Below are 12,956 nucleotides of genomic sequence, written 5' to 3'. Positions count from 1 at the left end.
AAAGGCAAGTGTATAACATTTAAAAAGACAGCGATTATAATTTAATAGGGCGTCGTTCAATCGATTTATTATATAAGAACGACGATAGTCTTTCTTTCAATTGCCCTTGAAAACTCGGAAACAAGATTAATAATCACGTTATTAGAAGCGCGATTATTATTACATTAATAAAAAAAGAAAGGAAATCTTATGATAGCGATATTAGAAATTTTTATGGATACAACATGAATAAGGCGTGTGTTCAAGGTCCTTGATGAGACGTATACACCGACATATAATTTCTGGACGTATAATTGCCGGCTCATTATATATAGAAAGTTATTTAAATCGAGTTAATAATATTGTCTAACGTAATAACAGCTTATGTAATGTCTTGTATAAATGTCATTTCTAACTGTTGAAGAAATAACGATATCATTAATATTATCAAATAGCGATACCTCATTGACTAATTGTAATAAATTCATTATAATAAAGTATTAATGACGGGGAAGTTATTTGCCTCGTGGGTTTTTTCCCAAATTATTAAAAGAAGAATATGACAAATGAAAAGTATGTCAATTAGAAGATGGACTGACGAAATGCCTCTACAATCAATATACACGCTCGATGATTGAGCAATGACGTAGCTGGAAATGTTCATTTAGATGTACAGATAGCAAATTGATATATGTTCATGACTTGCAGATAGTACGCATTAAAATTGGCGCATGTCACGTGCGACGCCAGGGTTCATTAATATTACATAAAAACGATCATTTCTCTCTCTCCCTCCCTCCCTCCTCCTTTTCTTTTTTTTCGTTAAATTATTAATTGCAATTCTCCATTCCTAGCAATTGCTCAAGATGCACTTCACATTCATACATTACGTGTAGTGAATCCTCTCTTTAACAATCATGAATAACGATTAGATCTAATGCAAAAATTTATCCAACTGAAAACTAAATATTAATTAAAAATTCTGGGAAACGTTGCCGTGCGTGTCAAAGCAATCGACAGCATTTCTCATATTCTATTATCTAATCACAAAAACACGTAAAGAAATAAATGATCGCGAAAGAACCTTAATTACGACATTAAAACTTCGTCACGCCTTATTTTATAGATTTTAAATCGTTTACGACAAACATATGTTTTTGCACCTATCAATCATGAGAATAAATTCTCATGACAAGAATTACTTTTATCAAGTTCGAGCTTTAAGTTTGAGATTGCTAAGTAAAGGGACGGAAAGCAAAGAAAGAGAGAGAGAGGGAACCCGAACAACGATGGAGGAAGCAGAAGGAAGAAGAAAGCAAGCTGACGACAAACACAAACGAGCTGAAGACAGATAGGCTCGCCGATGCTCGTCGTTAATTCATCCGTGTCGTAAAGTTAGAGAAAAGAAACTCTCGTCGATGCCGGTCTGGCGATTCGCTATTATCCACAGCCGCGGGCTGTTTGGAGAAATCATTTCGTGCACGAGCGATGCAACCGTCCCGCCGCGTCCGTGATTCTAATGAGAGGCACACTCTCGGCGGCGCGCGCACCTACGTATGATTTATGACGTGATTATATAATATCGATTATTACGACGGTGTATCGATACACTATAAATTGATATAGCATTCACGGAGTACCGACAGGCGATGCGCAATTATTGCATCCGCGTGGATTTTGCAAACAGGTGCAAACAGTGCAATCGCCTACAAAGTTTCATCTCGTCGAGGATAGCATCAAGGCTGGACCGGCAATCTTGTGTGATTTTTAAATTAAAAAAAGCTTTTCCTAGATCAATGGATAACGCATGATTTTCGTTCCATTTTGAGCTTTTCAGAGTCACAGAAAATATCCACGGCTGATCCATAGCTGATTTACACGTTTCGAATCGCGCTGCTTTTGCGCAACTGTCCATTCACAGGCCGCATATACTATCAAAAGGTATACTATGTGATTGACTATTCTACATTCAAATATTAAACGGCATGAATGGAAAGTTTAGCGTGGACCACCGGTGGTCGGCACGGAATGTGTCAAGAGAACATTTCATATTTCATTCTCGACGGTAATAACGATCATCTTGAAATCGCGTGTAACGTTTAGAGATTGCGTGTGAGACGTTACGACAAGCGCTATTTATTACATCGCATTTCGTTCGTAAGCGTTTGTGGTGAACGTATACGACGCTTACGTTGCGTTTCGGGCGCGAAATTAAATCCGGCTTCGGGGACTCGCTGGACTCGCGATCATGATCTACGTCAACTCACGTCGATGCGCGCCACTTAACGTGTCCTGTAGCGACAAAACGACGACTTCGAACAAAGCTCGGAGCGGCAGCACGAGCATCAGTGTGAAACAATTACCGCCATCATACGTGACTGCCACTATGGGAAATATCTCCATCTGCGAATAGCCTTGAGGCCTGGGCCACGCTCAACACGTGCGTCCTGGACACGCACAAAATAATTTCCTGGGCAATCAACGCGCCGGAAACTTAACCAATCGACGCGTACCAAACGACTTCGCTTACTTCTCGACCTTGATTGGTTAGCTGGTGTGACTGGGGTGTGACTTTTCGGCCTTCGTGAAGGGGCTCTGCGCCGAGGGGGTTTCCGCCACCAGGCAGGGATCCACCTGGCCCCCGGGGCAACTACGAGCAACGTGGCGATCGTTAATTTCATTAGGGATTGATTTTAGGAGTTTAGCTGCCTTTATTCAAAGATGGTGGGCGCCCTCCATTCGGGGGGGGACCGTGCGCGAAACGGTCCCGCCTGCTGAACAATGTAAGAAAGGCACTCACACCTCTTCGACACTCGAAATTTGGAATCGATCAGCGTATACTTCTCCCTCGGCGTTGCGTCGCCGTGATTTAGATTTAAATTAAACTCATTTTCACGAGCGTATGTTTAATAAGAGACATATTTCCGGTAAATGCAAAGAGTGAAGATTATTATCGTAATTTACTAATCTGCCATCGCAAGTAGAATCAATGGGAATAAAGAACGCGATAATCAACATCCGCTGGCTTGCGAGAAGCGGCAAAGTGGAGATATTGAATAGCGCGAATAGAAGAGAACCATTAAAGCCGCACGATTGTGTCGTTGGTTGGCCTTCTTTGAATGATTAATTACTTTTGATTCTTCTCATGTGGCTGTACTGTGTGAATAATAAATTAATCCGTGTAAATTTGTATTGTAGAACACGTGTTGTCTTAAGTAAATTAGCTAATACGTAATGAAAAGATCTGTACCTTCGAATACATATCCCTATATCACAAGTAATAATTTTTAAATTATAATAGAAGTACATAATTTCTTTTTTTACAACCTGGACTGTTAGTCTTGGTCTTTCTCTTTGGAACTACACAGCTGTACGGTTCGCGAAATCCTTTTCTTCTCGAAAACAGATATCGGTTTTCGAATTGTTTTCGGCCACAAAATTGCACGCGCGATCGATCGCTTTTCAAGGTATGTAATTAAACGTACGTAAATAAAACGATGGATTCGTAGATCGAAAATTCGTTGCCAATTGCTTCAACTGGTATATACAGCTATACGATAGAAATTTCGTAGAGCGTCGTCGCTAGCGAAAGAATCCGTTCGTCCTCGATACTTCGTAGTGGAGCTAAACTGGAGCACGTCGTCGTCGAGTGACGGAGCCAAGGTAAGCCGCGATAATTGTATAACCGGCTTCCGAGAAGCGAAACGCGCTTAGATATATGTCTTGGATATATATATATATATATATACTATATTTTATATATTGTCGTTATTACAATTACCGTTTTGGAACAATACGCGACTGATTGTGAGAGCAAATGTAAGACATTTACATCCTGTCACCTATATAGACAATTATTATAAATATGTTTTTAGATAAATCCGATCCAACAGAAACATCGAAGATATTTTCAATTGAGTCAAAGTCAAAAGAAGTAACAAATTACAACGTTACCCTTCGATATAAATCGTTACACAAGAATCGCAATCCAAATGTATGTTTAATATAATATTCATTTTAGATGTTTAAATAACATTGTATCCGATTCATGTTGCATCTCACGCGTATTCGTACCGGTTTCAGAAAAAAATGAAAAGATTCACGGGGAGGAAAAGAAGAACGTGCGAGACGCGAAAAGAGAGAAAGAGAGAGAGAGAGGGGGGAGGGATGGTTGCGAAGAGCGAGAAGAAAGAAGCGGAATAGAAAAAGAACGGCCAAATAAGCCGTCGCAGGACGAGTAACGAGGCATATAATAACCCTCGGTGACATTCGAACAAACAGCCATCTGTAGGTAATACCCCTGTGGTGAGGAACGCCCCGAAAACTACACCCCGCCAAGAAATTACAATGACAATGAACGAAATCCGATCCGCCCGCGGGCACGCACTGTATTTCTTTTTTTCATCTCTTTTTTTTCCTCTCTCCTTCACACCTCCTCTCGCAGTGCGTACACGCACGATTCCACGCGCTCCGGTAGGTTCTCCGGCCATTGTGCGACGCGACGATCCGAAGAGACGAGAAGAATTAAATCGTTGAAAACGAGGGTCGCCGCGTAATACGTTTGTGGGCCGTGCCCGTATGTGGGCTCTAAAAGTCGTTGTTTCCTACAATCACACGTTTCCTAAATGACACCAGCTAAATCGCTATATCGACGTAACTAGATCTCCGTACGCTCCACGGAGTTTAACACTAGAATTATCAAAATGACTGATTTGTAATTTTTTATCTATAACAGTGCATTTTCTGAAATTTTTCGTGACTTTTGTTGCAATATATAAATGACTTAATTGATCAATTTACTTTCTCCTTAAAAAAATATATACAGCATATTTTAATAGTAGAAATAAATATACGTTATAATCTCGTATTAATCGTAAGTCGGTATTAATATTCATGCATGTGACGATCGCGGAGCTTAAAGTCATCAATTGATTGATTGATTGATTTTTGTTGCGGTTTCACGATCACGGCACCTTCGTCATGAAGTTTATTTAAAAATTGGGGCGCGTCAGGGTGAAATTAAATCACGTTCCTCTCACTTTGGTTTCTATAACGTGCGCGTTCGGGAGAAAGCGCGCGGCACTTTTGACGTACTCCCGGCTAAAGCGACGAAAATTACCGCTACCATATCGGGCGGCGGTAACGCGGTACGATTTCGTAATTAATTCATAGATCGAAAGTTACATATATTTCAAGCCATAGGTGTAACCTCCACGACAAACTCTCGGGAGTCCTCTCCGTTCAGTTCGTTGATCGGATACGATCGGTCTTGGGTGAGCGTGATACTTTCGCAAGACGCTGGCCGCGATTCGATCTCGCATTGACACGAGCCGACGAGAGGCGTATCGCTCGCGGAATTGGGCATGATGCAAGTTTCCTTATAATCTGCCTCCACCGCGATCCATAATACATCCTCCTTCGCCGCGTAACTCGCTCGAAATTACGCAATCGCGAAGTCGCACATCGCGGAATATTACGCGTGAATGTTATTCGCGCGGTGTGTCATCACACTGAATCGCTTATTCGGGAGATAAATTTAAATCAGAATAAATTCATTCACCACGGGTGTAGTCTCGCGAAGATCGAGAAGACCATTTTGTTCAAACGTAAATGCACAGAGCAAACAAGAAATTATTTTATTACATAGTATTAGACAATATTTTGCAACGTAGATTAGACACAAAAATTAGACACAAAGCTCGATATTTTTTCAGATTTATATCTTGACGATTAATCTTTACAGGTATGTACATATATAGAGTGTAATCTTATTATATAGAGAACTTTCCAGGAAAGAAGCTAAACCGGGAGTTAAACTTGACCGTGCACGCAAACCAAATAATTCATCGCGTTGCGACTCAATGCGACGCTCTTCGATAATTCTGCCATTTACAGGTTCTTACGATTTCTTTCAACGATCGGTATTACGAGAGGAACGGTCGCTCGCTCGCATAAAAGCCCACCGTCACATCACTTTTACATACGCAATGGGAGAGAGATAGAGCCGTAGGTTTATTTTCACAAACGGTTAGAAATCTGATCGCCTGCCCTTGACACGACGGAGAGCAAGAGAGAGATAAATTCTAATTAAGGGCGACAAGTCCCGCCGGTGCGGTTACTTTATATTTCCGGTCGCGCAGTGGCCGTTTTGTGTCGGGATTATCGCCGGCGCCTCGCTATTTCGAGGTGGCGCGCGTTGCACATTTTATGCAACGCGTAAATTTACGGAATAAATTCCGAATCGAACGATCCCACGATCGCGGGGCTTTGTGTTACGCGCGGCGTAAAATTACGGGTCGAAATTCGAACGACATCTCTGCAAGAGGATGACTGTATCGTGAGATATGCGTCTGCATAAAACAGCATCAGACCTCTTGTCTCCTAAACTTTCGACACGATCGCTGATAATTTCGCGACTGCACGCATTTCTGTTTCTGTCAAAATTTATAGAATAAGATACTGATAAGTATTTTCGCAATTACTTACTTTTTAATAGTGGCAGGTCGTTCATGAACCCTCCATCGTCCACATTTGTGTTCTAAAACAAAAAAAAATAATTCATATTAAATCTAATATCAAACTTACTAAAATTTCATCTAATATGAATAAATTTTAATAAATTGAAGTAATTTTTTATAATAAAAACGTGAATGAAACTCGTATATTATTTTTATATAAACTTAAACATTTTAACATGGTATTAAATCGTTTTATAATGTATATAATGATAAGTAATTATGCCATACAATTTTAAAAAGAAAAGTTTACCTATAAAATTGATGAGTTTATATTTAGTTCTAGTATCTAATTTAATTTCTCAAAATTCTTCTATTAAATCCCTTAACAACATTATTTATTTAGCATTGAACTAAGAATAAAAAAAAATTTGATCGTTAATATCTGTAATTCAGGAAAAGTGCACGGTTCAAAAATCAAAAGTAGATATAAAAGTGTTTAACATTACTGAAAGAATTCTCGAGAAATATTATCAGTTAATTCTTTTTCATAAATATTTTTGCGTACAATAAATCGACTACCCGCTACCTGCTTGTTTAACCCAAGGAAAAATGTTTTCGACCACAGCAAAGAACGGTATGTTTCGCAGCATTCCGTCCCGCATTGTAACAAGCGTCTGACGTTTTATTTAACGGACGCTGAAACTTTTGATGTTAACATAACTGCTTTTGTACTTTCTGCAAAAAAGCAGACTAATCCAAAAAGGAATCGACGAACGTTTATTCCACGGAATTAACCACGAGAGATTATTTGAAAAGCTAAAGGACATTCAGCTTTTTCTCCTCTATTTTCTTCAATCTTGTAACTAACAATAAGTTTAAATTCTGTCAAAATAAATTCCGCTTGAAGTTAAAAAACAAAGGAATACGATGTTTATGCTTATCGTTTCGTTTCGTTAATTATTATCTGTATCCCCAAAGTCTCCCACGAGAGACTGACGCTTCAAACATCCTGCGCACGGGTCTGTGGTCAAAAACCACCCCGCACAAAATGCACGCAATTTTGGAGCAGATCTCCAGCAATCGTAGGGTGTCCGTTTGCAGAGACATCACGCGGTTTATCCTCGGCGGACGAGAACGTCGTCGTCGGAGACGCGTCGAGGGATGATAATAGAGAAAATATGTTGCGATTACGTACATCGTCGCTCACCTGGGGGTCGTCAACGAGGCTGCTGTGCAGAACGAGGTCGGTCTGGTCGAGACCCGGAGGCGGTAGGAGGGCGTCAGGACGACGTACGGCGCCATACTCGACGCCCCTTCCACCACCGCCACCACCGCCGCCGCCGCCGCCTCCACCACCGCCGCCTCCGCCACTACTGCGTCCGCCGTCGTACGGGAACGACGCGTGCATGTTCGTCTGAAAAATCAGAAACGACGTTTTAATCAGCATGATACTGGATTGCCGGCCTAGCGTTCTTTTAACCCCCTTCACGGTCCAAATTATTTCTCGCAAATAAGCGAGAACAAAGTATCTCGTCCTCGATCTCATCTAATTGGCGAGTCTAACGGTAATCAAAGAATTTTTGTTATTTAGAGGAATTTATGAAGTTCCAAAAGTACAATGCACTAATTATAAATCTCGCACTGATTTGAATACTTAGAATACTATATGCGGATAGATTACCGCGAAGCATTAAGTTCAACGCGTGGGAGGGTTGAACTTTCAGTAAAACATTCAAAGAGTTAAATCTTTAGCTGAAATTATCTCGTATAGAAGAATATTATAAAAAAGTGCTGATTTTTTTCTCCAGTTTCGTACGCACATATTTTGGAAACAACGTAAAAATTGTCCGTTTAAATTGCAGGCATGAACGCGAACGGCACCATGTATTGAATCTTTTGGGTCGCGAGATGTATTCGATCTTAGATTTCTGAGATTCTCTTTACGTCGAATTAAAGTTTGAAATGATGTCAATTGGTTTCAATCGTTCGCGAAAAAACGATTGTTTCAAAGACGTACAATAGTTCACTTAGAACGATTTATTTCAGAAATTTGTTTCGAAGTGTGACATCTTCAAAACGTGACTGAAGGCTGAAGATACAACTGAAGTTGAAGCTAAAGCTGAAGTCTAGTTAGATGTAAACTGATGCGGAGCGATTGTAATCGCTATTATGCAACGTATATTTGTATAATATGGAGATAATAAAAGCGTGTGAGAGAAAGCTAAAACTGAACGTGGTTGGGATCTGATTCGATAGCCGTTAATTTGGTATCGCGGGGGAGGGGGGGGGCTGCACGACGCGGTGATAGCTGGTAAATAGGTAAAGGCCGGAGGTCGGCAACGAAGTAAAAGGTTGCCGTGTCCACGAGGAGAAAAATTGCCTCGATTACCGGTACATAACGGATCCGTGACGGGTAGGAATCCTCGACATCCTGCGTGATGATTTTGTACTGTATTTAGGATGATAATAATGAGAGGAAAACAGTGAGCCATAACTGCGCCGCCATTAGCGAAACATCATCCGTAATTAGCTCCTAGGCACGGCGTATATAAATTACACGTCTATTGAATATTTACATTCTTATTCATATTTATTATTGAATGATGCGCAGTCATATTTCTGCATAATGCCCGCGTAACAGTTAGTAGTAATAACGAGGCGTGCGTAACTCTACTATTTGGTTTTTGTTGCACGACACGAAGTGTGATCATTTATTTTGATTACGCGCATGTACACAACCCATATAAAATTATAAAAATAACTGCCGTTAATGTAAAGAATAATAATATACGCGACATTGCGTGAATCAATGGCTTTCCATTGGTTTACGTTATATTGTCAAACATATTAGTCCCAACAATGCTATTTGTGTAATGATATTTTACAACTGTATCATATTTTTTTCTGCAAGAGATAATCCGCGAGATAAAAATCGAATTTAAAAACTGCAATTGTTTTATTTATTTAAATGTATTTCTTTATAGTATAATAATAAGCGGATATTTTGCAAAGGTTATCATAAAAAATATCAATTTCGAGGAATATCAGGCAAATGTCGACGAATTAAGGACTACCTTACCGCAAGTTATCTTAATGCTCCCGTCGTAGAGAAGTCCGGTCAGTTTGGTATGATAAAAGTGAATAACAGCATTAAAATCGCATTTTACAGATTTATAAGGTCGGCGTTGTTTCGCTGTTGGAATAACAGGAAGATATTAATCTACCCTTTCAGGTAACGGAATTACTATCCCGTACGTATTTCAACATTCGCTGCTTATTCTCGTCAAGGAGAGGCGGATGACGATGACTTGTCGAAACCGCGCGCGTACACGTATTGCACGTACGCCGTATTGTCGCCTTTCAGCTTCGCGAGCTCGACGTGTGCTCCATTAAACGGTACCCACGGTGAAAATGATCGGCGATATCGCGGAACCTCTGTCGCACGTGTCGGCAAATTACGAACAAGCGGTGGATCTCCGATCCGGGAAGATTCCATCTCTAGGCTTCGCAGCGCGAATTCTTCATCGGTCTTCATTTGTAGCTCTCGTCCCGTAAAGCAGGCGCAATTTACCTCGCGCCGCGTCGCGTCGCGCCGCACCAGGTCGGCATGTAACAGGGTCTTCAAATGAGAGGCGAGGGGATAGTCGTGAGGCGAACGCGCGTAAAGGATGACGGCAGGAATCCTCGCGCTATAAAAGTTCTCTTATGTCATCGATAAAGACGAGCGCGAGGCTTTAATGGATCCCGCCGATCGCGTAATTACTCGCGTTATTCTCCGCGATGAACACGGGCGGCTGTTTAAAGTTACTTCTTAAAGCAGATACGCCTATGTACGACAGGCGTGTGGAAAGTGCTTCAAAAGAAGTCGCGAGCCTCCTTTCGACTTCGAGGCGATGTTTCCTATATGCATAGCAACTTGATTGGATGGAGTTTTTCTGCATAGTTCACATCTTCGATACTGATTGTGTTCCATTAAAAAGGCTAAACTTTTTGTATCTCTTTTATTTCTTATGTATATCAACATTTGTTTCTTATATGATAACTTGATTAAACAGTTGTCTTCATTTTTAGCATTGTCTTCCGTTAAATTGGCTACATTTTTGGTCTCTTTTCCTTTTTATATAATTACAAGAAATTTGAAAGTATTCAGATAATTCCAAATTTTATAAGGAATCATAAATACTTTCGTCAAAACACAACTTACAATACTTTTGTTTCCTATGGCAATTTATAGAAATCCTAAATGTAAAAATAGAAATTTCAATTGAGAGATTCCGTTTCAGAGCAAACGAGGGCAAATAATTCCTTTTTATTTAACGATATGTTATAGAGATTTCTTTTGATATATAAACGTGTGTGTGCATGACACGAGGAACGATAAGCGGATACGGTGGGACCAAGTGCGAGTGTTCTAGGAAATCGAGAACAAGGCGGATATATGCTCGGAATCTTAATCACGATCGCCAGGGGGGGAAAAACTGGCGATTTTATCCAGACCGCGAGTCGCACCGTGTCACAAATACGGTTATATCACGAGCCCTTGCCATTATTGTTCTACATCTTTCCTGCGCGAGCGTCGCGGAGCAGAAGAAATTACCGCGAGCGAGTTTCTCCGATTTCTTTGCTAGATTGTTCTTCCCGCCCTTCCGCCCTTCTTGTTGTTGCAATCCTCCGCCCTGTCACGATCGTTTAGATCGACGTGCGACATATATACGATAAATAAGGAAAGGAAAAAAGCTCACGAACGGTACTGAATTCCTCGATCGATGGACGATCAACATTTCTCGCGTCGCACTACTTCAGTGTGCTTACGTCCGTTATACATTGCGTGCATTCTGCCACTCGGTGTGTAATGTATGTCCTATAAATTATGACTAGCTAATTTAAGGAACTTCGATACGCGCGGCGTGAAAAATATTGATATAACTGCAGCATGTAAATATAATACAGTTGCCGAGAGAAATGGCCATTATTTGATGATTATCGTCCACAGGAACTTTAACTTCTTCCTCTTTACGAGATTAGCGGATTTCGCTTGATTGAAAATTGATGCCCGGAACGTTGCAGCGCACCGTTGTGACTCGAATCCGCTGGATTATAATCCAGGAGAAGCGGGACACATCTCGGCGCAATCACTGCGCTTGCTTTTTAAACGCTGACCGCGTCAGGCCGAACGGATCAATTTTAAACCATCATCGGGAAGAAGGTGGCCGTCGCGCGGCTTCGTTTTAGGTCTGCCGTTTTCACGAGATCGAGGCTACTCGATCGATTCATCATTCCTAACGTATACGGGGGAATGTTGCGTGTGAGGATTAGCAAATATGCCTAATGAGCTCGATATGATCGATAGCGTCGCTATTTTGCGTTCGCGCGGTGGGAAATCGTTCGGCAGATGCGAGAGAGAGCATTAAGGTCATGACTGTCCGAATCCGAGTCCGAGTGATTAGGAGGTCGAAAATTATACGCTTTATGTCGCGTCCATGGCGGCCGGCTCCATCCAGGAACTTTCACGGGAACGAAAAAAGGCGCGCGGCGCTAATTAACGTGCTTGGAACTTGGAACCGCTTTCTGGGCTTATATTGACGAGTTCGCGATAGTTATACATTGATGTAACCGTGCCGTGCCGGCTAATGAGATGAAATGTGATCGCCTTTCTCTCGTTAAACGCTCTGGTGAAATAAAATCACGTATCGCCGTCGCGGTAACGTCGATACTGATAAATGATGGCGTATATCGGATCGAGAGCCACAACGGAACGGACAACGGCGATAATATGCGCTCGCCTGCATTCTTGTATGGCAATATATCTCTTATTACGTAATTCCTTCGCATTGCGGAGTACCGGGATACAGTTATAAATGTATATTATTTACGTCAGGGGAACGTAAGAAGCGCGTTCGCAATTGTGGGGATATTTATACACGTTTGCCCCGAAGAGAGCAGAACGTATTGTAAAAATGTAAAATGATAATTAGAAGCGTGGTAAAATGAGAAACGTGGAAATCGAATACTTTTTTCGGATCCTGTTGTCATATTTGTAAAGGACGCGCGACATTATAATGAGATACCATAAAAATAAATGGAATTTTTTTTCTGTGCTGCGCAGAGATTTGTCGACGCCGCTAGTAATTGCCCCTTCAAGTCATTCGGGGCAAAGAGCGGACGATTCGATGCAAAGAAAAATCCTTGTGGCGATTACGAAAACGATTTTCATCATTTAATGTAAGAAGTGTAAAGTAGTTTTATTCTCGCAATATGAGGAACAGAATTCTGTTCTAAATCAATTAGTGGCATTACATGAATATAAAACAGTATTTCACGGTTTTTTTTTCGTCAATTTTTACAAGTCATCAGCTTTAATATGTCAATTATTATTATTAGACGTGAGCTAATGGACGAAATAGCTAAGGATCTAAAGATTTAATTGTATAAGAGAAAGAACTCCAAAAATTTAAAAATTCTTTTGACATTTTGTACATCGTGCATCGCTTAGCGTGTAGCTACTTTTAGGGTATTTAA

General features: G+C 40.8%; 1 protein-coding gene across 7 annotated transcripts in view; it reads right to left on the bottom strand.

Annotated features, from left to right (window-relative positions):
* The window catches only part of Tfap-2 (transcription factor AP-2), a 207,943-nt gene that overhangs the window by 35,389 nt on the left and 159,598 nt on the right, over positions 1-12,956 (bottom strand). For 6 of the 7 annotated variants that reach the window (XM_071772104.1, XM_071772106.1, XM_071772108.1 and 3 more), the window contains 2 exons: positions 7,633-7,851; positions 6,466-6,517 (listed from right to left, as the gene is read on the bottom strand). In XM_071772104.1, coding sequence (XP_071628205.1) covers positions 6,466-6,517; positions 7,633-7,851 — 271 coding nt within the window. The remainder of the gene's footprint in view (positions 1-6,465; positions 6,518-7,632; positions 7,852-12,956) is intronic. The other variant, XM_071772103.1, reaches the window with a different exon arrangement.

This window comes from Temnothorax longispinosus, chromosome 3, assembly GCF_030848805.1.
Source record: "Temnothorax longispinosus isolate EJ_2023e chromosome 3, Tlon_JGU_v1, whole genome shotgun sequence".
Classification (NCBI taxonomy): domain Eukaryota; kingdom Metazoa; phylum Arthropoda; class Insecta; order Hymenoptera; family Formicidae; genus Temnothorax; species Temnothorax longispinosus.
The sequence above is the reverse complement of the archived record's forward strand: the minus strand, read 5'-3'. Positions and strand labels throughout refer to the sequence as shown.